The 27,467-nt window shown below is 43.2% G+C and overlaps 1 protein-coding gene across 1 annotated transcript in view; it reads left to right on the top strand.

The window, feature by feature from the left end:
- Nucleotides 1–27,467, top strand: part of LOC124037801 (transient receptor potential cation channel subfamily M member 1-like) — a 126,447-nt gene that overhangs the window by 80,119 nt on the left and 18,861 nt on the right. The window contains 11 exon segments of the mRNA XM_046352914.1: nucleotides 3,637–3,666; nucleotides 3,885–4,168; nucleotides 6,462–6,690; nucleotides 7,095–7,214; nucleotides 10,049–10,171; nucleotides 10,955–11,083; nucleotides 13,324–13,575; nucleotides 15,658–15,832; nucleotides 16,658–16,678; nucleotides 16,780–16,924; nucleotides 20,196–20,392. Coding sequence (XP_046208870.1) covers nucleotides 3,637–3,666; nucleotides 3,885–4,168; nucleotides 6,462–6,690; nucleotides 7,095–7,214; nucleotides 10,049–10,171; nucleotides 10,955–11,083; nucleotides 13,324–13,575; nucleotides 15,658–15,832; nucleotides 16,658–16,678; nucleotides 16,780–16,924; nucleotides 20,196–20,392 — 1,705 coding nt within the window.

The following is a 27,467-nucleotide window of genomic DNA, read 5'->3' on the forward strand; positions in this document are numbered from 1 at the left end:
GGACAAGACTAGTTAGCGCTATAACAACCTGTATTGACCGAAGAGGACAAGACTAGATAGCTCTATAACAATCTGTATTGATTGAAGAGGAGGACTTGTTCACTCTGTCTCAACCTGTGTTGACTGAAGAGGGTGAGACTAGTTAGCGCTATAACAACCTGTGTTGACCGAAGAGGACAAGACTAGTTAGCGCTATAACAATCTGTATTGACCGAAGAGGACAAGACTAGTTAGCGCTATAACAACATGTATTGACCGAAGAGGACAAGACTAGATAGCTCTATAACAATCTGTATTGATTGAAGAGGAGGACTTGTTCACTCTGTCTCAACCTGTGTTGACTGAAGAGGGTGAGACTAGTTAGCACTATAACAACCGGTGTTGACCGAAGAGGACAAGACTAGTTAGCTCTATAACAATCTGTATTGACCGAAGAGGACAAGACTAGTTAGCGCTATAACAACCTGTATTGACCGAAGAGGACAAGACTAGTTAGCACTATAACAACCTGTATTGACCGAAGAGGACAAGACTAGTTCACTCTGTCTCAACCTGTATTGACCGAAGAGGACAAGACTAGTTAGCACTATAACAACCTGTATTGACCGAAGAGGACAAGACTAGTTCACTCTGTCTCAACCTGTATTGACCGAAGAGGACAAGACTAGTTAGCGCTATAACAACCTGTATTGACCGAAGAGGACAAGACTAGATAGCTCTATAACAATCTGTATTGATTGAAGAGGACGACTTGTTCACTCTGTCTCAACCTGTGTTGACTGAAGAGGGTGAGACTAGTTAGCTCTATAACAATCTGTATTGACCGAAGAGGACAAGAATAGTTAGCGCTATAACAATCTGTATTGACCGAAGAGGACAAGACTAGTTAGCGCTATAACAACCTGTATTGACCGAAGAGGACAAGACTAGATAGCTCTATAACAATCTGTATTGATTGAAGAGGAGGACTTGTTCACTCTGTCTCAACCTGTGTTGACTGAAGAGGGTGAGACTAGTTAGCTCTATAACAATCTGTGTTGACCGAAGAGGACAAGACTAGTTAGCGCTATAACAATCTGTATTGACCGAAGAGGACAAGACTAGTTAGCGCTATAACAACCTGTATTGACCGAAGAGGACAAGACTAGATAGCTCTATAACAATCTGTATTGATTGAAGAGGAGGACTTGTTCACTCTGTCTCAACCTGTGTTGACTGAAGAGGGTGAGACTAGTTAGCTCTATAACAATCTGTATTGACCGAAGAGGACAAGAATAGTTAGCGCTATAACAATCTGTATTGACCGAAGAGGACAAGACTAGTTAGCGCTATAACAACCTGTATTGACCGAAGAGGACAAGACTAGATAGCTCTATAACAATCTGTATTGATTGAAGAGGACGACTTGTTCACTCTGTCTCAACCTGTGTTGACTGAAGAGGGTGAGACTAGTTAGCTCTATAACAATCTGTGTTGACCGAAGAGGACAAGACTAGTTAGCGCTATAACAATCTGTATTGACCGAAGAGGACAAGACTAGTTAGCGCTATAACAACCTGTATTGACCGAAGAGGACAAGACTAGATAGCTCTATAACAATCTGTATTGATTGAAGAGGAGGACTTGTTCACTCTGTCTCAACCTGTGTTGACTGAAGAGGGTGAGACTAGTTAGCGCTATAACAATCTGTATTGACCGAAGAGGACAAGACTAGTTAGCGCTATAACAACCTGTGTTGACCGAAGAGGACAAGACTAGTTAGCGCTATAACAATCTGTATTGACCGAAGAGGACAAGACTAGTTAGCGCTATAACAACATGTATTGACCGAAGAGGACAAGACTAGATAGCTCTATAACAATCTGTATTGATTGAAGAGGACGACTTGTTCACTCTGTCTCAACCTGTGTTGACTGAAGAGGGTGAGACTAGTTAGCTCTATAACAATCTGTATTGACCGAAGAGGACAAGACTAGTTAGCACTATAACAACCGGTGTTGACCGAAGAGGACAAGACTAGTTAGCTCTATAACAATCTGTATTGACCGAAGAGGACAAGACTAGTTAGCGCTATAACAACCTGTATTGACCGAAGAGGACAAGACTAGTTAGCGCTATAACAATCTGTATTGACCGAAGAGGACAAGACTAGTTCACTCTATAACAATCTGTATTGACCGAAGAGGACAAGACTAGTTAGCGCTATAACAACCTGTATTGACCGAAGAGGACAAGACTAATTAACGCTATAACAACCTGTATTGACCGAAGAGGACAAGACTAGTTCACTCTATAACAATCTGTATTGACCGAAGAGGACAAGACTAGTTCACTCTGTCTCAACCTGTATTGACCGAAGAGGACAAGACTAGTTCACTCTGTCTCAACCTGTATTGACCGAAGAGGACAAGACTAGTTAGCACTATAACAACCTGTATTGACCGAAGAGGACAAGACTAGTTAGCGCTATAACAACCTGTATTGACCGAAGAGGACAAGACTAGATAGCTCTATAACAATCTGTATTGATTGAAGAGGACGACTTGTTCACTCTGTCTCAACCTGTGTTGACCGAAGAGGACAAGACTAGTTAGCGCTATAACAATCTGTATTGACCGAAGAGGACAAGACTAGTTAGCGCTATAACAATCTGTATTGACCGAAGAGGACGACTTGTTCACTCTGTCTCAACCTGTGTTGACTGAAGAGGGTGAGACTAGTTAGCTCTATAACAATCTGTATTGACCGAAGAGGACGACTTGTTCACTCTGTCTCAACCTGTGTTGACTGAAGAGGGTGAGACTAGTTAGCTCTATAACAATCTGTATTGACCGAAGAGGACAAGACTAGTTAGCACTATAACAACCGGTGTTGACCAAAGAGGACAAGACTAGTTAGCGCTATAACAACCTGTATTGACCGAAGAGGACAAGACTAGTTAGCTCTATAACAGTCTGTATTGACCGAAGAGGACAAGACTATTTAGCGCTATAACAACCTGTATTGACCGAAGAGGACAAGACTAGTTAGCGCTATAACAACCTGTATTGACCGAAGAGGACAAGACTAGTTCACTCTATAACAATCTGTATTGACCGAAGAGGACAAGACTAGTTAGCGCTATAACAACCTGTATTGACCGAAGAGGACAAGACTAATTAACGCTATAACAACCTGTATTGACCGAAGAGGACAAGACTAGTTCACTCTATAACAATCTGTATTGACCGAAGAGGACAAGACTAGTTAACGCTATAACAACCTGTATTGACCGAAGAGGACAAGACTAGTTAACGCTATAACAACCTTTACGGGCTGAAGGAGGTAAGACTAGTTAACGCTATAACAACCTTTACGGGCTGAAGGAGGTAAGACTAGTTAACGCTATAACAACCTTTACGGGCTGAAGGAGGTAAGACTAGTTAGCGCTATAACAACATTTACGGGCTGAAGGAGGTAAGACTAGTTAACGCTATAACAACCTTTACGGGCTGAAGAGGGTAAGATGGGTGACATTAGAAACTAGATCTGAAAACAAACACAGTAGAAAGCCTCACCATGTAACAGACGTGTCTTTATCATGTGATGTTATTGACACTTTCTAACATATACCTATCTTCTTCTGGTTGTTTGCAGCCAAAAGCCTTGAAGATGCTGGGGCTGGAGGTAATAGCAAGTCTTTGTTCAAGAAATACTGTACATATTTCCTTCATTCAACCATGCTGGAAATGTCATTTTCCTTTACAATGAGAGATGTTTGAGGGTACAGTTCACAAAACGATTATAAATAAAGTTATCTGCACAACACTATTCTAAAAGTTCCCCTCTGTGTGTTATCTGCCCTAACATCCTCACTTCACCTGTGTCACTTCCTGTGGCACCAGGACGACGAGCCGAGGGGAAAGAAGAAGAAAGGGAAGAAGAAGAAAGAGGAGGAGGTAGAGATAGATGTGGACGACCCTGAGGTCTGTCGCTTCACCTACCCCTTCCACGAGCTGATGGTGTGGGCCGTTCTCATGAAGCGCCAGAAGATGGCGCTGTTTCTGTGGCAACGTGGGGAGGAGGCCATGGCCAAGGCTCTGGTGGCCTGTAAGCTATACACAGCCATGGCTAAAGAGTCATCTGAAATGGTGGACGATATCGCCCAGGACCTGGACAACAACTCCAAGTGAGTTCCTCTCTTAAACTTCTCCCACTACTGAGATAGTGGTTCCTGTCTTATACCTCTCCTACTACTTCTCCTACTACTGAGATAGTGGTTCCTGTCTTATACTTCTCCCACTACTGAGATAGTGGTTCCTGTCTTATACTTCTCCCACTACTGAGATAGTGGTTCCTGTCTTATACTTCTCCCACTACTGAGATAGTGGTTCCTGTCTTATACTTCTCCCACTACTGAGATAGTGGTTCCTGTCTTATACTTCTCCCACTACTGAGATAGTGGTTCCTGTCTTGAGATACTTCTCCCACTACTGAGATAGTGGTTCCTGTCTTATACTTCTCCCACTACTGAGATAGTGGTTCCCACTACCTAGTGGTTCTTATACTTCTCCCACTACTGAGATAGTGGTTCCTGTCTTATACTTCTCCCACTACTGAGATAGTGGTTCCTGTCTTATACTTCTCCCACTACTGAGATAGTGGTTCCTGTCTTATACTTCTCCCACTACTGAGATAGTGGTTCCTGTCTTATACTTCTCCCACTACTGAGATAGTGGTTCCTGTCTTATACTTCTCCCACTACTGAGATAGTGGTTCCTGTCTTATACTTCTCCCACTACTGAGATAGTGGTTCCTGTCTTATACTTCTCCCACTACTGAGATAGTGGTTCCTGTCTTATACTTCTCCCACTACTGAGATAGTGGTTCCTGTCTTATACTTCTCCCACTACTGAGATAGTGGTTCCTGTCTTATACTTCTCCCACTACTGAGATAGTGGTTCCTGTCTTATACTTCTCCCTTATACTTCTCCCTAACTACTGAGATAGTGGTTCCTGTCTTATACTTCTCCCACTACTGAGATAGTGGTTCCTGTCTTATACTTCTCCCACTACTGAGATAGTGGTTCCTGTCTTATACTTCTCCCACTACTGAGATAGTGGTTCCTGTCTTATACTTCTCCCACTACTGAGATAGTGGTTCCTGTCTTATACTTCTCCTCCTACTGAGATAGTGGTTCCTGTCTACCACTGAGATAGTGGTTCCTGTCTTATACTTCTCCCACTACTGAGATAGTGGGTTCCTGAGATAGTGGTTCTGTCTTATACTTCTCCCACTACTGAGATAGTGGTTCCTGTCTTATACTTCTCCCACTACTGAGATAGTGGTTCCTGTCTTATACTTCTCCCACTACTGAGATAGTGGTTCCTGTCTTATACTTCTCCCACTACTGAGATAGTGGTTCCTGTCTTATACTTCTCCCACTACTGAGATAGTGGTTCCTGTCTTATTCTCCCACTACTGAGATAGTGGTTCCTGTCTCCCACTACTGAGATAGTGGTTCCTGTCTTTCTCCCACTACTGAGATAGTGGTTCCTGTCTTATACTTCTCCCACTACTGAGATAGTGGTTCCTGTCTTATACTTCTCCCACTACTGAGATAGTGGTTCCTGTCTTATACTTCTCCCACTACTGAGATAGTGGTTCCTGTCTTCTCCCACTACTGAGATAGTGGTTCCTGTCTTCTTCTCCCACTACTGAGATAGTGGTTCCTGTCTTATACTTCTCCCACTACTGAGATAGTGGTTCCTGTCTTCCCATACTGAGATAGTGGTTCTCCCACTACTGAGATAGTGGTTCCTGTCTTATACTTCTCCCACTACTGAGATAGTGGTTCCTGTCTTATACTTCTCCCACTACTGAGATAGTGGTTCTGTCTATACTTCTCTACTGAGATAGTGGTTCCTGTCTTATACTTCTCCCACTACTGAGATAGTGGGTCTTATACTTCTCCCACTACTGAGATAGTGGTTCCTGTCTTATCTTCTCCCACTACTTCTCTTATACCACTACTGGTTCCTTATACTTCTCCCACTACTGAGATAGTGGTTCCTGTCTTATACTTCTCCCACTACTGAGATAGTGGTTCCTGTCTTATACTTCTCCCACTACTGAGATAGTGGTTCCTGTCTTATACTTCTCGCACTACTGAGATAGTGGTTCCTGTCTTATACTTCTCCCACTACTGAGATAGTGGTTCCTCTTGTGATCATCAGACAGGCAGGTCATTGTCCCTGATTAAAACGTTACACAATCCCTAAAACAGTTCTACTTTTGCCTCACCTACGGTCTCTTAATTTTCATGGTCCTTCAAGCAAGTTCTTATTTACAATGACGGTATATTTCAACCTATAGTTCCATACACCCTATTTCCCGTTGTGCTTAGTATAGCAAGCCGGATTAAGATCAGATTTTTCAGGCCATATAGTCTTAGTAAAAGGAGATGACTCTTTCTCCACAGGGAGTTTGGCCAGCTTGCCTACGAGCTCCTGGACCAGTCCTATAAGCACGATGAACAGGTGGCCATGAAGCTGCTGACATATGAGCTGACCAACTGGAGCAACTCTACCTGTCTAAAGCTGGCCGTGGCCGCCAAGCACAGAGACTTCATCGCCCACACCTGCAGTCAGATGCTGCTGACCGACATGTGGATGGGAAATCTGAGAATGGGGAAGAACCCTGGGCTTAAGGTAAATTAACGGAGTTGAATTGGTAAACCTCCCTCCTTAGCTTGAAATACCAACACCAGCATCACTGAACTCTAACCCTAACCCCATGAGTTGAGAAACAGACCTTCATGCTGCTTTACTCTTTGCTGGAGAACAGAAACAACCCCATGAGTTGAGAAACAGACCTTCATGCTGCTTTACTCTATGCTGGAGAACAGAAACAACCCCATGAGTTCAGAAACAGACCTTCATGCTGCTTTACTCTTTGCTGGAGAACAGAAACAACCCCATGAGTTCAGAAACAGACTGACTTTCATGACCACATGGACAATACCCTTCATATCTATACGGTACAGACAGTTCTGCAGATCTGCTCTGCAAGTTACTGTTTAAGCACTTTGTGACGAGGATTTTTGTCTTTCTAGGTGATTCTGGGCATCATATTCCCTCCATCAATTCTGTTGCTGGTGGACTTCAAAGGAGAAGACCAGTCCTACACAGCTGACTCTGAAGAAGGGAAAGACAAGGACGATGACGCTGGCAAGGTACAAAAGACTCTGGTTGACCAACATATCATAAAATGCTTGTCAGAGTGGTGAGATGTTCATCCACAAGACTCTGTTCCTTGAACTTATATTAACATTTTAGTCATTTAGCAGGCGCTCCAGAGTGACCTATCAGCAAAGTCACGACTTGTAAAAATTATCAATTTGTTTTTATTTAACCTTTATTTATCTAGTCAAGTCAATTAAGAACTAATTCTTATTTACAATGACGGCCTACCCCGGCCAAACCCAGACGACACTGGGCCAATTGTGCACCACCCTATGGGACTCCCAATCAGGGCCGGATGTGATACAGCCTGGATTCGAACCAGGGACTGTAGTGACACCTCTTGCATTGAAAAGCAGTACCTTAGACAGTAGCGCTACTCGGGGGCCCCCAAAAAATATTTTTTTTTTAACATCAAACAGATAGAACCATAGCAACAGTGTAAAAGATAGGCCCCTAGTAGCAATGTAACCGATTGACCCTAGTAACAAATGTAACCGATTGGCCCCTAGTAACAATGTCACTGATTGGCCCCTAATAACAATGTAACCGATTGGCCCATAGCAGCAGGGTAAAATATAGGACCCTAGTAACAGTGTAACAGATATGTCGGTAGTAACAGGATAACAAATAGGACCCAAGTAGCAGTGTAACTGATAGGTCCCTAGTAACAGTGTGAAAGATTGGCCCCTAGTAACAGTGTAAAATGTAGGCCCCTAGTAACACTGTAATAGAATGGCCCATAGTAACAGTGTAATATATAGGCCCTCAGTAACAGTTTAACAGATAGGTCGATAGTAACAGGATAAAAGGCTTCCACCTTTTCTAAGATAAATCAAATGTATTTATATAGCCCTTCATACATCAGCTGATATCTCAAAGTGCTGTACAGAAACCCAGCCTAAAACCCCAAACAGCAAGCAATGCAGGTGTAGAAGCACGGTGGCTAGGAAAAACTCCCTAGAAAGGCCAAAACCTAGGAAGAAACCTAGAGAGGAACCAGGCTATGAGGGGTGGCCAGTCCTCTTCTGGCTGTGCCGGGTGGAGATTATAACAGAACATGGCCAAGATGTTCAAATGTTCATAAATGACCAGCATGGTCCAATAATAATAAGGCAGAACAGTTGAAACTGGAGCAGCAGCACGGCCAGGTGGACTGGGGACAGCAAGGAGTCGTCATGCCAGGTAGTCCTGAGGCATGGTCCTAGGGCTCAGGTCCTCCGAGAGAAAGAGAGAAAGAGAGAATTAGAGACAGCATACTTAAATTCACACAGGACACCGGATAAGACAGGAGAAGTACTCCAGATATAACAAACTGACCCTAGCCCCCCGACACATAAACTACTGCAGCATAAATACTGGAGGCTGAGACAGGAGGGGTCAGGAGACACTGTGGCCCCATCTGATGATACCCCCGGACCGGGCCAAACATGAAGGATATAACCCCACCCATTTTGCCAAAGCACAGCCCCCCACACCTCTAGAGGGATATCTTCAACCACCAACTTACCATCCTGAGACAAGGCTGAGTATAGCCCACAAAGATCTCTGCCACGGCACAACCCAAGATAGGCTCCTAGTAACATGGTAACAGACAGATAGGTCGATAGTAACAGGGTAACAGATATACTGTTACTAGGGGCCTATCTGTTACCCTGTTACTATCGACCTATCTGTTAAACTGTTACTATGGGCCTATTTGTTATACTGTTACTAGGGGCCTAACAAATAGGCCCATAGTAACAGTTTAACAGATAGGCCGATAGTAACAGGGTAACAGATACACTTACCAGTGGCCTATCTGTTACACTGTGACTAGGGGCATGTCTGTTACACTCTTACTAGGGGCATGTCTGTTACACTGTTACTGGGAGCCTATATCTTACACTGTTACTATGGGCCTAAGGGCCTAAAATATAGACCCCCTAGTAACAGTGTAACAGACATGCCCCTAGTAACAGTGTAACATATAGGCCCCTAGTAAGCCCCTAGGCCCCCCTATAATAACAGGGTAACAGATAGGCCGATAATAACAGGGTAACCGGTAGGCCGATAATAACAGGGTAACCGGTAGGCCGATAATAACAGGGTAACCGGTACGCCGATAATAACAGGGTAACAGGTAGGCCGATAATAACAGGGTAACAGGTAGGCCGATAATAACAGGGTAACAGGTAGGCCGATAATAACAGGGTAACAGGTAGGCCGATAATAACAGGGTAACAGGTAGGCCGATAATAACAGGGTAACAGGTAGGCCGATAATAACAGGGTAACAGGTAGGCCGATAATAACAGGGTAACAGGTAGGCCGATAATAACAGGGTAACAGGTAGGCCGATAATAACAGGGTAACAGGTAGGCCGATAATAACAGGGTAACAGGTAGGCCGATAATAACAGGGTAACAGGTAGGCCGATAATAACAGGGTAACAGGTAGGCAGATAATAACAGGGTAACAGGTAGGCCGATAATAACAGGGTAACAGGTAGGCCGATAATAACAGGGTAACAGGTAGGCAGATAATAACAGGGTAACAGGTAGGCCGATAATAACAGGGTAACAGGTAGGCCGATAATAACAGGGTAACAGGTAGGCAGATAATAACAGGGTAACAGGTAGGCAGATAATAACAGGGTAACAGGTAGGCAGATAATAACAGGGTAACAGGTAGGCAGATAATAACAGGGTAACAGGTAGGCAGATAATAACAGGGTAACAGGTAGGCAGATAATAACAGGGTAACAGATATGCCCCTAGTACCAGTGATTCCTGGTGTTATTTTGTATTGATTGATTTATTGGTTGATTGATCAATTTATTGTTTCAGGATGACGTTGTGTCAAGGAAGGGGGATGAAGAGGAGGGCAGCAGTAATGTCAGGAGGAAGCCTATTGGACGGAGGATCTATGAGTTCTATGATGCCCCGTTCACCAAGTTCTGGTTCAACACCGTAAGTATCACTACAGTAATAAAATAGTATACAGACCTCCTACCTGATCCTAATAAAACACTAAACAGACCTCCTACCTGATCCTAAGAAAACACTAAACTGACCTCCTACCTGATCCTAATAAAACACTAAACAGACCTCCTACCTGATCCTAAGAAAACACTAAACTGACCTCCTACCTGATCCTAATAAAACACTAAACTGACCTCCTACCTGATCCTAATAAAACACTAAACTGACCTCCTACCAGATCCTAATAAAACACTAAACAGACCTCCTACCTGATCCTAAGAAAACACTAAACTGACCTCCTACCTGATCCTAATAAAATACTAAACTGACCTCCTACCTGATCCTAATAACCACTAAACTGACCTCCTACCTGATCCTAATAAAACACTAAACAGACCTCCTACCTGATCCTAATAAAACACTAAACAGACCTCCTACCTGATCCTAATAAAACACTAAACTGACCTCCTACCTGATCCACAATAAACACTAAACAGACCTCCTACCTGATCCTAAAAAAACACTAAACAGACCTCCTACCTGATCCTAATAAAACACTAAACAGACCTCCTATCTGATCCACAATAACCACTAAACAGACCTCCTACCTGATCCGAATAAAACACTAAATAGCCCTCCTACCTGATCCTAATAACCACTAAACTGACCTCCTACCTGATCCTAATAAAACACTAAACAGACCTACCTGGGCTACCTGATGTCTAGCGGCATGTTGTGTTATGTTATGTGGTCTATCTATTTCTCTGTTAGATCTCCTACCTGGGCTACCTGATGCTGTATAACTACATAATCCTGGTGAAGATGGAGCGATGGCCATCCATCCAGGAGTGGACCGTCATTGCCTACATCCTAACGCTCGGCTTCGAGAAAGTCAGACAGGTAAATTAGTAACAAGTTTAAGTTCAACGTCAAATTCAAGTAAGCTTGGGGAATTCATTCTCAGCTGAAAATAAAATATTCCCAACAATATTGCATCTAAAGTGCACTATATACGATCTTACCTCTTATATAAATACGTTATAGGTAATAGGCTATTTCAGATGCAGCTGTACTTTATGTGAGCATTGATTGATGCTTTGTACTTCCTTCATCAACCCTGAAGTCAGACAGGGTGTAGTGTACATCAAGATTAATTTATTTTATTTCACCTTTATTTAACCAGATAGGCAAGTTGAGAACAAGTTCTCGTTTACAATAGCGACCTGGCCAACATAAAGCAAAGCAGTTCGGCAGATACAACGACACAGAGTTACACATGGAGTAAAACAAACATACAGTCAATAATATAGTATAAACAAGTCTATATACAATGTGAGCAAATGAGGTGAGAAGGGAGGTAAAGGCAAAAAGGCCATGGTGGCAAAGTAAATACAATATAGCAAGTAAAACACTGGAATGGTAGTTTTGCAATGGAAGAATGTGCAAAGTAGAAATAAAAAAAATGGGGTGCAAAGGAGCAAAATAAATAAATAAATGAAATACTGTTGGTAGTTGTTTGGGCTAAATTATAGGTGGGCTATGTACAGGTGCAGTAATCTGTGAGCTGCTCTGACAGTTGGTGCTTAAAGCTAGTGAGGGAGATAAGTGTTTCCAGTTTCAGAGATTTTTGTAGTTCGTTCCAGTCATTGGCAGCAGAGAACTGGAAGGAGAGGCGGCCAAAGAAAGAATTGGTTTTGGGGGTGACTAGAGAGATATACCTGCTGGAGCGTGTGCTACAGGTGGGAGATGCTATGGTGACCAGCGAGCTGAGATAAGGGGGGACTTTACCTAGCAGGGTCTTGTAGATCACATGGAGCCAGTGGGTTTGGCGACGAGTATGAAGCGAGGGCCAGCCAACGAGAGCGTACAGGTCGCAATGGTGGGTATTATATGGGGCTTTGGTGACAAAACGGATTGCACTGTGATAGACTGCATCCAATTTGTTGAGTAGGGTATTGGAGGCTATTTTGTAAATGACATCGTCAAAGTCGAGGATTGGTAGGATGGTCAGTTTTACAAGGGTATGTTTGGCAGCATGAGTGAAGGATGCTTTGTTGCGAAATAGGAAGCCAATTCTAGATTTAACTTTGGATTGAAGAGGTTTGATATGGGTCTGGAAGGAGAGTTTACAGTCTAACCAGACACCTAAGTATTTGTAGTTGTCCACGTATTCTAAGTCAGAGCCGTCCAGAGTAGTGATGTTGGACAGGCGGGTAGGTGCAGGTAGCGATCAGTTGAAGAGCATGCATTTAGTTTTACTTGTATTTAAGAGCAATTGGAGGCCACGGAAGGAGAGTTGTATGGCATTGAAGCTTGCCTGGAGGGTTGTTAACACAGTGTCCAAAGAAGGGCCGGAAGTATACAGAATGGTGTCGTCTGCGTAGAGGTGGATCAGAGACTCACCAGCAGCAAGAGCGACCTCATTGATGTATACAGAGAAGAGAGTCGGTCCAAGAATTGAACCCTGTGGCACCCCCATAGAGACTGCCAGAGGTCTGGACAGCAGACCCTCCGATTTGACACACTAAACTCTAGCAGAGAAGTAGTTGGTGAACTAGACGAGGCAATCATTTGAGAAACCAAGGCTGTCGAGTCTGCCGATGAGGATGTGGTGATTGACAGAGTCGAAAGACTTGGCCAGATCAATGAATACGGCTGCACAGTAATGTTTCTTATCGATGGCGGTTAAGATATCGTTTAGGACCTTGAGCGTGGCTGAGGAGCACCCATGACCAGCTCTGAAACCAGATTGCATAGGAGAGAAGGTATGGTGAGATTCGAAATGGTCGGTAATCTGTTTGTTGACTTGGCTTTCGAAGACCTTAGAAAGGCATGGTAGGATAGATATAGGTCTGTAGCAGTTTGGGTCAAGAGTGTCCCCCCCTTTGAAGAGGGGGATGACCGCAGCTGCTTTCCAATCTTTGGGAATCTCAGACGACACGAAAGAGAGGTTGAACAGGCTAAGATGCTTCGCTACAGAAATAGGACATCCTACCCCATGCCCGGTTCTGGCTCAGACAAGGCTTACTTACTAACTTTGACCATGACCCATAGATCCTGATGTCAGAGACTTACTTTGAATTTGACCCTTAGATCCTGATGTCAGAGCCTGGGTTACTAACTTTGACCTTGACCCATAGATCCTAATGTCAGAGCCTGGGAAGCTGAAGCAGAAGATCAACGTATGGCTGCAAGAGGTCTGGAACATCACTGACCTGGCAGCCATCTCCACCTTCCTGGTTGGCCTTCTGCTGAGGCTGCAGAACGAACCCCTCCTGGGCATCGGACGTGTCATCTACTGCATAGACATCATCTTCTGGTACATCAGGGTGCTCGACATCTTCGGGGTCAACAAGTACCTGGGACCCTATGTCATGATGATTGGGAAAATGGTAACATCATTAATTGATTGATTTTTGTTTGATATTTCAAAGTTAGTAGGCTGCTCCAGAGACAACATTACATACATTAAATATTATAGAGGATAAAACCACAATAAATCCTGAAAGATTATTACTATGGTGGTTTTATAACTTCATCCAGCTGCTTTCTCCTCATCTTACATCACTAATATTCCCCAATCAAAAAGTATTGTGTCATAAAGCACAGGTTACAGGGGGTTAGCCCCCCATACAGAAGGTACTCAGTGTAAGGGTTTTCCTGTGGTGAAGGAGAAGTGGACCAAAATGCAGCGTGGTGGTTATTCATGTTCTTTAATAAAGGAACTAGACATGAAATAACTAACAAAACAATAAATGTGCGAAAACATAAACAGTCCTATCTGGTACAAACACAGAGACAGGAACAATCACCCACAAAACACAGTGAAACCCAGGCTACCTAAGTAGGATTATCAATCAGAGAACCAATGACACATGCCTCTGATTGAGAACCATACTAGGCTGAAACATAGAAATACCCAAAACCTAGAAAAACAAACAGACTGCCCACCCAACTCACGCCCTGACCATACTAAATAAATACAAAACAAAGGAAATAAAGGTCAGAACGTGACACTCAGTCTGCTTGTCTTGAGGCCTACTACCTCTGAAGATACCAGAGGAGGAAGGGGAGGAGGGTACTGCTCCAAATGTTGAGGACAAGTTAGAAACAAAACAAATAATGGCATCCCATTGGCTTAATTACAAATAATTTATTCCAGATGACTGACATTCTATGTTCCAAATTATAATGATTAACATGCTGTGTTCTATGTTCTATATTAGAATGATTAACATGCTGTGTTCTATGTTCTATATTATAATTATTAACATGCTGTGTTCCATGTTCTATATTAGAATGACTGACATGCTGTGTTCTTTGTTCTATATTAGAATGATTAACATGCTGTGTTCTATATTAGAATGATTAACATGCTGTGTTCTATGTTCTATATTAGAATGATTAACATGCTGTGTTCTATATTAGAATGATTAACATGCTGTGTTCTATATTAGAATTATTAACATGCTGTGTTCTATGTTCTATATTAGAATTACTGACATGCTGTGTTCTATGTTCTATATTAGAATGATTCACATGCTGTGTTCTATATTAGAATGATTAACATGCTGTGTTCTATATTAGAATTATTAACATGCTGTGTTCTATGTTCTATATTAGAATTACTGACATGCTGTGTTCTTTGTTCTATATTAGAATGATTAACATGCTGTGTTCTATATTAGAATGATTAACATGCTGTGTTCTATGTTCTATATTAGAATGATTAACATGCTGTGTTCTTTGTTCTATATTAGAATGATTCACATGCTGTGTTCTATATTAGAATGATTAACATGCTGTGTTCTATATTAGAATTATTAACATGCTGTGTTCTATGTTCTATATTAGAATTACTGACATGCTGTGTTCTTTGTTCTATATTAGAATGATTAACATGCTGTGTTCTATATTAGAATGATTAACATGCTGTGTTCTATGTTCTATATTAGAATGATTAGCATGCTGTGTTCTATATTAGAATGATTAGCATGCTGTGTTCTATATTAGAATGATTAACATGCTGTGTTCTATATTAGAATGATTAACATGCTGTGTTCTATATTAGAATTATTAACATGCTGTGTTCTATGTTCTATATTATAATTACTGACATGCTGTGTTCTATGTTCTATATTAGAATTACTGACATGCTGTGTTCTATGTTCTATATTAGAATTATTAACATGCTGTGTTCTATGTTCTATATTAGAATTACTGACATGCTGTGTTCTATGTTCTATATTAGAATGATTAGCATGCTGTGTTCTATATTAGAATGATTCACATGCTGTGTTCTATGTTCTATATTAGAATGATTCACATGCTGTGTTCTATATTAGAATGATTAACGTGCTGTGTTCTATGTTCTATATTAGAATGATTAACATGCTGTGTTCTATATTAGAATATTAACATGCTGTGTTCTATGTTCTGTAGATGATCGACATGCTGTGTTCTATGTTCTGTAGATGATCGACATGCTGTACTTCGTGATAATCATGTTGGTGGTGTTGATGAGTTTCGGGGTGTCGCGGCAGGCCATCTTGCACCCTGATGAGGAGCCAACATGGCGTTTGGCCAGAAACATCTTCTACATGCCCTACTGGATGATCTATGGAGAGGTGTTTGCTGACTCGATCGACCGTAAGACTCAGATTTATAGTAAGATTCTGTTTCCTGTTTCACGGGCAGATGATCTGTCCTGTTTGCCCATGTTTTGATCTGTCCTGTATTTATCCATAATGTGTTTTTGACTTCACCTGGTCTCCCAGTAGCACAGGACAGTCTTTGACTTCACTGGTCTTTCAGCAGCACAGGACAGTCTGTCTTCACCTGGTCTTTCAGCAGCACAGGACAGTCTTTGTCTTCACCTGGTCTCCCAGCAGCACAGGCCAGTCTTTGTCTTCACCTGGTCTCCCAGCAGCACAGGACAGTCTTTGTCTTCACCTGGTCTCCCAGCAGCACAGGACAGTCTTTGTCTTCACCTGGTCTTTCAGCAGCACAGGACAGTCTTTGTCATCATCTGGTCTTTCAGCAGCTTAGGACAGTCTTTGTCTTCACCTGGTCTTTCAGCAGCTTAGGACAGTCTTTGTCTTCACCTGGTCTCCCAGCAGCACAGGACAGTCTTTGTCTTCACCTGGTCTCCCAGCAGCTTAAGACAGTCTTTGTCTTCACCTGGTCTTTCAGCAGCTTAAGACAGTCTTTGTCTTCACCTGGTCTTTCAGCAGCACAGGACAGTCTTTGTCTTCACCTGGTCTCTCAGCAGCACAGGACCGTCTTTGTCATCACCTGGTCTTTCAGCAGCTTAGGACCGTCTTTGTCTTCACCTGGTCTTTCAGCAGCATAGGACAGTCTTTGACTTCACATGCACCTGGTCGTGACCATGACATAACTATGTTGTTGTCTTTGTATTCATGCCTTTTTATTCTGCCTCTGTCTTTATTTCCTTATTTCTGGAACTGCTTCAAGTCTATGCAATGGAAATCAACCGTGAGTATTCTTCAATAAGTTGTATATTTTCAAAGTGGCAATGTGGAGAGTGTTATTTTGAATAGTAAAGCATTCTTGTTCTTCTTCCGCTAACCTCCTAGCGCCGTGTGGTGAGAACCTGTACGATGAGGATGGTAAGAAGCTGCCTCCATGTATCCCTGGAGCCTGGCTGACCCCAGCCATCATGGCCTGTTATTTACTGGTGGCCAACATCCTGCTGGTCAACCTGTTGATTGCTGTCTTCAAGTAAGTTGACAAAAACAGGAACATTTTTACATTGCCATGTTGACAACTAGTCTCTTGTGACAGAGCTAGCTAGCTGGCGCAGGAAATATTTGACTCAGGGTTCCGAAATCAGTACAAACGTTGGACACAAGTTATTAGTACTTAATGTGTCTGACCTCAGGGATGTATGCTTGTTTCTTCCATGTAAAATACAGCAGAAACTCACGCCCTACAGATAACTTTGTCTTTAAGAAACTCTCATGAGATGGCCACAACTACACCACACCTACACACCTTACAGATAACTTTGTCTTTAGAAAACTCTCATGAGGTTGCCACATCTACACCTATCTTTGTTTGGCGGAGGTTAGTTGGTTAGCTAGTCAACCCAGTCAAAACTCTTCTATGTCCTGGCACCCAAATGGTGGAACCTGCTTCCCTTGGTGCTAGAACAGCAGAGTCCCTAGTCTGGCTGACACCAGTCTTTCTGACTTGAGAGTCTGGAAAGGCTGCTTTGATGTGTTGGCACGAAGCATCGATAATGAAGGGGCTGTGGCCTCAGACTTCAAGGCTACACCCTACGCTGGTTGGATAGCCACGATTTGAATTGAACGAATCATAATCTATTATTTTACATAGGACCGCCCCAGCCCTTCTGCTTCCAACCAGCCCTTCCGGGATAAGCAAACACAGTAGCTTGCTAGCTAAAGCAAACCTTCTAAGTTTGGACATCGTTTGTTGCTAAGATCATGAATAAAGCACATAAATCATCATTTTCAAAACGTTATAAAAAGCTATCTACACTAAAATGAGTGACATTAGACAACTGCAACCTGTTAAACGTTACCGTCCTTGGACTAGCAAGTCGGAACTAATGTTAGCTAGCATAGCTAATTTTAGCTTGCATTGTTAAGCCCATAGAAAGCCACCCAGCTAATAACTTTAGCTTGCTTGCTAACAACTTGAAATTAGCTAGCCAATAAAATGTATGTTTTAGGAATAAATGTTAGTTTAATTAGTTAGCTAATTATAGATTGAACATTTCCTTACTGCAATGAAGTTACACATTTTCCTTCTTGGATGTCCTCTGTTTAATTAAATAGTAGGGTAATGATGTGAATTACCCATGCATTCTAGCTAGCTACTACTTGTACTACCCATGTTCACTTCTGGAAAATTTCCCACTGCCCCCTAATTTTGTCAATGCATGAACAAAAAAAATCAAAGCTAAATATTTTTTTATTTGTCAAATGCACCGAATAAAATAGGTGTAGACCTTGCCTTACTGACAAGCCCACAACGAAGAGTAATGAAACTAGGGGGCACTATTTTCATTTTTGGAAAAATAACATTCCCAAAGTAAACAGGCTATTTTGTCAAGACGAGATGCTAGAATATGCATATAATTGACAGCTTAGGATAGAAAACACTCTAAAGTTTCCAAAACTGTAATAATATTGTATGTGAGTATAACAGAACTGATATTGCAGAAGAAAGCCTGAGAAAAATCCAATCAGAAAAATGTATGTTTTTTTCTTTGGAATATATTTTACCAGATCGAATGTGTGAAAACCATGGTATGGTTGGTATGGAAAACCATGGTATGGTTGGTATGGAAAACCATGGTATGGTTGGTATGGAAAACCATGGTATGGTTGGTATGGAAAGCCATGGTATGGTTGGTATGGAAAACCATGGTATGGTTGGTATGGAAAACCATGGTATGGTTGGTATGGAAAGCCATGGTATGGTTGGTATGGAAAGCCATGGTATGGTTGGTATGGAAAGCCATGGTATGGTTGGTATGGAAAGCCATGGTATGGTTGGTATGGAAAGCCATGGTATGGTTGGTATGGAAAGCCATGGTATGGTTGGTATGGAAAACCATGGTATGGTTGGTATGGAAAGCCATGGTATGGTTGGTATGGAAAACCATGGTATCAATAATATGCATATCCTTGCTTCAAGTCCTGAGTTACAGGCAGTTAGATTTGGGTATGTCATTTTAGGAGAACATTCTAAAAACGGGTCCGATCCTATCAAGATAAATGCACTAAGTCTCTCTGGATAAGAGCATCTGCTAAATGCCTAAATTGTCAATGTAAAATGTCTTCCCCAACCAGCTCTCTGGACTTCCGAAGACAAAGTTGCATGAACCCTCCCATATAGCGTTTTTGTCTTCCTCCACAGCCACCGCTCTGAGACCCAGAGCTATTGCCTCACGGATGTGGTCCTCTGTCCTTTGCAGCCTTTAGCGGGGACACCACTGTGACTGTTTTCCTAGCTTCTTGAAGACTAGAATTAGCTAGCTATACATCCTCCCCTCACACAAAGGCTTGAAATGCTTCAAGTTGCTCCTATTTCAATTCAATCCCGAAATTGGTCATTACAATGTGGCAGTGTCGTCTCTATCACCGTTTCAGAAAGGTCCAGAGTTTTTCTTCCCACAGTTTTAGTTAGCTAGACTAGCTAGCCTATCTTTAGCTTGGCTTGTTTACCTCTCTAGTGGAGGCCTAGCAAATTGACGAGGAAGCGTACAGGGGCGTTGAGCATGCAAATAGCGTGCATATGAGAACCAGACAAAACGTTTGAGCTAACTTCCACTTTTACAAGCCTGAGTTATCAGACCAGTGAGTCACAGGTCATTGTTTAGTCACGTGGGTCGCTCGTCTCTGGCCATCGTCAAAAACCTCTTCAAATAGTATCTAAAATAAGACATCTGTCTTATCCCCCCCCCATCTTGCAAGGTTCGGTAGAGTTAGGGTCAGAGTTAGTGTTAGTCAGGGTTAGTTAGGGTCAGGATTAAGTTTAGTTAGGGTCAGGGTTAGTTAGCGCCAGGGTTAGTGTTCGTTAGGGCCAGGGTTAGGATTAGTTAGGGTCAGGGTTAGTTAGGGTCAGGGTTAAGTTTAGTTAGGGCCAGGGTTAGTTAGGGTCAGGGTTAGGATTAGTTAGGGTCAGGGTTAGTTAGGGTCAGGATTAAGTTTAGTTAGGGCCAGGGTTAGTTAGGGTTAGGGTTAGTTAGGGTCAGGGTTAGGATTAGTTAGGGTCAGGGTTAGTTAGGGTCAGGGTTAAGTTTAGTTAGGGCCAGGGTTAGTTGGGGCCAGGGTTAGGATTAGTTAGGGTCAGGGTTAGTTAGGGTCAGGGTTAAGTTTAGTTAGGGCCAGGGTTAGTTAGGGTTAGTTAGGGCCAGGGTTAGGATTAGTTAGGGTCAGGGTTAGTTAGAGCCAGGGTTAAGGTTAGTTAGGGTCAGGGTTAGCTATAACTCTACTGACCTGTACCTCCTCTCCCACAGCAACACTTTTATGGAGGTGAAGGCCATCTCCAACCAGATCTGGAAGTTCCAGAGATATCAGCTGATTATGATCTTCCATGACCGTCCGATCCTCCCTCCGCCCCTCATCGTGTTCAGTCACCTCTACCTCCTGTTCAGAAGCTTTCGCTGCACCAAGAAGAATGATGGAGATCTGAATGAGAAGGACAGAGGACTCAGTGAGTGTATTTTTCATTAAAGTAACTAGAGTAGCATTGAAAAAACTCCTAGTCAGGGATGTTTACTAAAAGTTCCACCAATGATCCTTAGTGCAAATGACCGTTTTGGGATTATTTTTGGGTCACATTTATTTTAAAGAAGAATAGAATATGTTTAGGACTTAAAAAGAACACCCGCCACCTGCAAAATGTGGGTAGATGTTGGTGTGTAAGATATTTATTTCCCTATGCACGTCAAGACCACATAAGGGCTCCACAGTGCGAGCATTTTACTCTCGTTTGCGAATAAAAATAGTCAAGTATGATCACATTTATAGTAAAATAAAGTATTTCTGCTGTTTTGTTTTCTAGCTGGTAAAGTAATCGTGTAACAGAATAACTTTACGTCCGGAACTACTACTTCAAGGTCTCAGAGCAAGTGACGTAACTGATTGAAACGCTATTTAGCGCGCACCGCTAACTAAGCTAGCCGTTTCACATCCATTACACTCGCACAATGTCAAAAAACTATGAATCCTATATAGCCTATCCCACTTCACGCTGCAACACTGCCTGGTTGGGGTCTGTGCACACAGACCCCAACCAGCAAACAGGCATAAAAGTTTGTCTAATTTCAAATCAAATGTTATTTGTCACATGTGCAGACCTTACATTGAAATGCTTACTTACAAGCCAACAATTATTGAAGAAGTAAAAAAAAAGTGTTATTAACAGCTTCTACCCTGAACAGCTAATCAAAGGGCTACCCAGACCCTTCTTTTATGCTGTTGCTACTCTCTGTTCATTATCTATACATGGTCATTTTAACGCTACCTACATGTACATATTACCTCAATTACCTCGACTAACCGGTATCCCTGCACATTGACTCTGTACTGGTACCCCCTGTATATAACCTCGCTATTGTTATTTTACTGCTGCTGTTGAATTATTTGTTACTTTTATTTTCTATTTTTCTACTTATCTATTTTCTACTTATTTTCTTGACGCTACCAAAACCTGTAGCGGGATACTTTCCGTCTGAAACCGCTGAATAGCATAGCGCAACATTCAAATAATATTACTAGAAAATATTCATATTCATGAAATCACAAGTGCAATATTTTGAAACACAGCTTAGCCTTTTGTTTTGATCACCCTGTCGTCTCAGATTTTGAAATTATGCTTTACAGCGAAAGCAATCCAAGCGTTTGTGTAAGTTTATCGATAGCCTAGCATAGCATTATGTATACTTAGCACCAGGAAGCTTGGTCACGAAAATCAGAAAAGCAATCTAATTAACCGCTTACCTTTGATGATCTTTGATGATCTTCGGTTTTCACTCACGAGACTCCCAGTTACACAGCAAATTTTCCTTTTGTTCCATAAAGATGATTTTTATATCCAAAATACCGCCGTTTGTTTGTCGCGTTATGTTCAGAAATCCACAGGAAAGAGCGGTCACGACAACGCAGACGGAAATTACAAAAAGTCTTCATAATGTCCACAGAAACATGTTTTTTATAATCATTCCTCAGGTAGTTTTTAAAATATATATTCGAAAATATATCAACCGAGTGTGTAGCTTTTTCCATAACAGTGGGAGGAACAATGGCCGGTTTACTCAATTGCGCACCAACTCACTTTGAGAGCCCCCACCTCTCCACTATGTCTAAAGACTGACACCTTAGGGAAGCCACAGAAAAAGGAATCTTGTTGATATCCCTTTAACATCGTCACTCCACTTTATTAATCTGTCTTGCTTAGTTTCCATTCTCTTATTGGCTCAGACATTGGGGTATAGATTATATTGGTGGCGTAACATGCACACTCCTACTGGTGCATATAACTGATTAGCTAAAGTTCCTGTCCAAAAGTTTTCACAAGTTCAGGCCAATGTTATCTATGTATGATTAACCCATGTGCATGTCCGATTCGTATCGATTCCTCTTTGTACTTCAAAGAGAACAGTATATGTACTGAAAAATCACCAAATGACTGGAAAATCTCTAACAGCAGTTGGTCAACGCATGCTCAGAGTACACGTCCTGGTAATCCGTCTGGCCCTGCGGCCTTGTGAAGGTTGACCTGTTGAAAGGTCTTACTCACATCGGCTATGGAGAGCATGATCACACACTTGTCCTGAACATCTGATACTCTCATGCATGCGTCAGTTTTGCTTGCCTCGAAGCATAGAAGTTATTTAGCTTGTCTGGTAGGCTCGTTTCACTGGGCAGCGTACGACTGTGCTTCCCTTTGTAGTCTAATAGTTTGCAAGCCCTGCCACATTTGACAAGCGTCAGAGCCGGTGTACTACGATTCATTCTTAGTGATTCATTCTCAGAGTGCATAGTGGGCTTTCTTATAAGCATCTGGGTTAGAATTCCGCTCCTTGAAAGCGCTCAGTGAGAGTATTGCCTGTTAACCATGGCTTGGGGTAGGTACGTACAGTCACTGTGGGGACGATGTCATTGCTTTATTGATGAAGCCAGTGACAGATGTGTACTCAATGCCATCGGCAGAATTCTGGAACATATTCGAGTCTGTGCTAGCAATACAGTCCTGTAGCTTAGCATCTGCGTCATCTGACGACTTCTTCATTGGTGCTTCCTGCATTAGATTCTGGTTGCACATTTAACATGTTGGTAGAAGTTACGTAAAAGGTCAAATGTATTAAAGTTTCCCTACCTTAATGTCCCCGGCCACTAGGAGTGCCGCCTAAGGATGAGCATTTCTTGTTTGCTTATGTCCTTACACAGCTCATTGAGTGCACTTTTAGTGCCAGCATCAATTTGTGGTGGTAAACAGACAGCTACGAAAAATATAGATAATATAATAGTAATATAGGCCATTTAGCAGACGCTTTTGTCCAAAGCGACTTACAGTCATGTGTGCATACATTCTACGTATGGGTGGTCCCGGGGATCGAACCCACTACCCTGGCATTACAAGCTCCATGCTCTACCAACTGAGCTACAGAAGGACCACCCATACGGACCGTGATTGACTGTAGACACTGCCATAGATGAAAACTCTTACTAAAATTGCTAACGTGGTCTACAGCTTATCATGAGATACTCTACCTCAGGTGAGAAAAAACTTGAGACTTCCTTAATATTAGATTTCATGCACCAGCTGTTGTTTACAAATATACACAGACGCCCTCCTGTTCTATCTTGCCGATGGACCGGCAACTCAGCCAGCTGTATGATATTCATGTCGTCGTTCAGCCACGACTCTGTCCAACATATTACAGTTCTTTATGTCCCGTTGGTAGGTAGGATATTCGTGATCGTATCTAGACTATTTTGTTATCCAATGATTGTATGTGTCAGGATTTGGCCAGGGTTGTTCCGGTTTTTGGTCACTAGATGCCCCCATTGTGCCTTTTGACCTTTTGTTTTCCCTTGATCCACATTATTATTTGCACCTGTGCCTCGTTTCCCCTGATTGTATTTAAACCCTTTGTTTTCCTCAGTTCTTTGCTCTGTGTTTGTATGTTAGCACCCAGCCCTAGTACTCTGTGAACTCTTGTTGATCCCGGTGGACTCTCTTGTGGAATTCTGTTTTTTGTTCTTGTTTATTTATTTTTGAGTATGTTTTGAGGCTTTTTGTGCTATTCCTTCCACCTTGTGGATTTACCTTTTTTGTCTTGGAGGATTACCTTTGTTCTTGTGGAATTCCTTTTGAGGTTGTGGAGTTACATGTTTTCCTGAAGAACTTCACTTTTTACTTCATTAAATACACCGTCTCAAGTACTGCTGTGTCTGCCTCATCTTCTGGGTTCTGCTGACTATTCGTGGCTCAGTTGGTTAAGTGACTGTTTCTCACTCCGGAGACCCAGGTTCGTAACCAGACCCTGACAGTATGTTGGCTAATAGGACAAATGGCAGATTACCCACTTGCCATCGGAGTCTTACAAGGCACTTGACCTACGTCCCTGATATCTCCATCTCATTCTCCTAACAATGACTGGAATGTGGTCTTAATTGGGTGTCTGAAATAAATATTTTGTGTCTGACTCGTTAAAGAAAAATCTTTGTCCAGTACGAGGTGAGTAATCACCGTCCTAATATCTAGAAGCTCTTTTCGGTCATAAGCAACGGTGGCAGAAACATTATGTACAAAATACATTACAAATAACGCGAAAAAACACAATAGCACAATTTGTTAGGAGACCGTAAAATGGCAGCCTCCTCTGGCGCCAAAATGACTATCATTATCCTTTCCACCATTACCAACCCTAGTACTACAATTCACTGCTGTGTGTTTGCTTGTTGCAATAAAATAGTGACTTGAGAATGTCTCGTGACCGGGGACACATGTCGATTGTCTCTAGTGTAAACTTCTCAGAGTTCTCCAACCACCTGTTGGTGCTCTTTTTCATGGTCCTTTGAGACGGGTTAGAGACAATTACCCTGGAGAAATTACCAGTAGGGTCTGCTCACAGTACATTCAGTTCCCCAGCCAATTTCTGGTCTGGATCAGGTTGGTCCTGACTACAGTTACGCAAGCAGTTGAAGCCCTCGACCAACTCAGTTGTGAACAGCTCTGTTCAATCCCCAATCCTCAGAAGACTCTGCCTAGATACTGGTACAAGCAACCCTTTCAGACCATGTGGACCTCTACGCCCATGCCTGGACAGGGTCTACTCCCGGTCTGCCCCCCACCACATCAGTGGGACCTACCTAGGACAGTCACGACTCGTCTAAGGTGTGCCCTTCCAGAGGATGGTCACTCTGCCCCTCAGCACCTCCCCCGTCACCAATCTACTTGGAACCTGCTACTGGTTACTCAGCTCCAGCATACAAAGATGACAGTAGGGAGTTTGTTCACCACAAGATGGCCTTGATTACGTTTCATCCTCGTCTGGGAGCAACCGGTTATGTTCCACCCTTAAGCTGCTGAACGCCTAGCTTATAGCCACACCTCCATAACCCGGCACCATACACCGCAGCCATGTCACATCTCCAGCTTCTGTTTCGTGAAGAAGTAGAAGGAGGGAGGTCTCGGCCCCGTATTGATTACCAGACACTGAATAAGGCTACTGTTAAATTCAGTTATCCCCTGCTTCAGGATACCCACTATGATCAATCAGATGCATGGTGCTCAGTACTTTACCAAATTGGATTTACGAGGTGCCTACAACCTGGTGCCCATCAGAGAGGGGGGTGAATGGAAGAACGGGTACTGCGAATACAGGGTAATGCCCTACGGCCTGACAAATGCATTAACGAGGTGTTTAGAGACGTGTTCAGTCGCTAAGGGTCGCTGTGTAGTGGTGTACATAGACAACATCTTGGTGTGCTCCACTACAAGCTAGCAACATGTCTCTCATGTCAGGTCCGTTTTGGAAAGGTTGATAGGGCATCACCTGTATGCCAAGGCGGAGAAGTGCCTTTTCTTCCAGCAGGTGTTCTCCTTCCTGGGCTATTGGATATCCACCGTGGGAGTGGAGATGGAAGAGCAGAGGGTTGGTGTAGTACGGTTGTGGCCTGTTCCACCCAACATCAAGGCAGTGCAGCGCTTCCTTGGTTTTGCCAAATATTTCAGGCACTTCATTAGGGGTTTCAGCACAGTGGTGGCCCCTCTCACCTCCCTCCTGAAGGGAGGTCCTTGACAGCTGCTCAGGACTGGGGAGGCCAACAAAACCTATGCGCTCAAGAAATGTTTAACTAATGAACCTGTTCTGGCGCAACCTGACCCGTCTCTGCCCTTCATTGTGGAGATGGACGCCTCCAAGTTTGGAGTAGGGGCTGTTCTCTCCCAATGCACTGAATCACCACCTAAACTCCATCCATGCACCTTCTACTCGCAGAAGCTGTCTCCCACAGAGTGGAATTATGACGTGGGGGATTTTGAGTTGTTGGCCGTCAAGAAGGCGCTGAAAGCATAGCGGAACAGGCTGGAGGATGCTAAACACCCATTCCTTGTCTAGATGGAAAACAGGAACTTGGACTGCATTCGAGCAGCGAAGAGGCTGAACCCGCGTCAGGCCAGATGGGCCCTATTTTCCCCAAGTTTGACTTTAACCTCTTCTACCGGCCCGGGATCAAAGAATGTTAAAGCCAATGTGTTGTCCCGGGTGCATGACACAGAGGATTAGAGGGAGAAATTGACACCCATTATTCCCCTGTCCCGCATTGTGGCTCCTGTCGTGTGGAATGTGGACAAGGACATCCATCGAGCCCTGCGACACTGAGCCCTTAACTGCACACCATCCTGAGGGGCGTATCTAAGTGCCCTCTGACTCGCCTGGGCACACACAGCACCTGTGTCGGGGCACCCGGGTATAACTCGTACTATCGATTGTCTCTCCACCAAGCACTGGTGAATCAACTTGGCCCGGGATGTCCAGGTTACGTTTCTTCGTGCTCCACCTGCGCACAGAGCAAGACACCTAGACACCTTCTCTATGGCTAACTCCACCCGCTGCAGGTTCCACAATGACACTGGTCCCATCTCTCCGTGGACTATGTCACAGACCTTCCCCCTCTGAGGGGCACACCACCATCCTGGTTGTTGTGGACCGGTTTTCCAAAGCCTGTCATTTGCCCTGTAGACTGCAGAGTCTCTCTTCACTACAGGATCCCAGACGACATCCTGTCTGACTATGGTCCTCAGTTCACCTCCCGTGTCTGGAAGGCCTTAATGGAACAACTGGTTGTCACCGTCAGTCCCACCTCCGAGTACCGTCCCCAATCAAATGGCCAGGTGGAAAGGGTAAATCAGGAACTGGGTAGGTACCTTCGTAGTTACTGTCAGGACCGACTGGGGGAGTGAGTTGCATTTCTGCCTTAGGCAGAATACGCACAAAACTCCCTCCGTCACTTCTCCACTAACCTCACACCCTTTCAGTGTGTTCTTGGCTATCAGCCGTCCCTGGAACCGAAGTCAGATCGATGCTCCTGCTGTCTGTGTGAGTGGACCAATTCAGTTTGTCTGTGATGTGTATGCCGAGGAACTTAAAACTTACTACCCTCTCCACTACTGTTCCATCGATGTGGATAGGGGGGTGTTCACTCTGCTGTTTCCTGAAGTCCACAATCATCTCCTTAGTTTTGTTAACGTTGAGTGTGAGGTTATTTTCCTGACA

Source organism: Oncorhynchus gorbuscha, linkage group LG01 (assembly GCF_021184085.1).
Source record: "Oncorhynchus gorbuscha isolate QuinsamMale2020 ecotype Even-year linkage group LG01, OgorEven_v1.0, whole genome shotgun sequence".
NCBI lineage: Eukaryota > Metazoa > Chordata > Actinopteri > Salmoniformes > Salmonidae > Oncorhynchus > Oncorhynchus gorbuscha.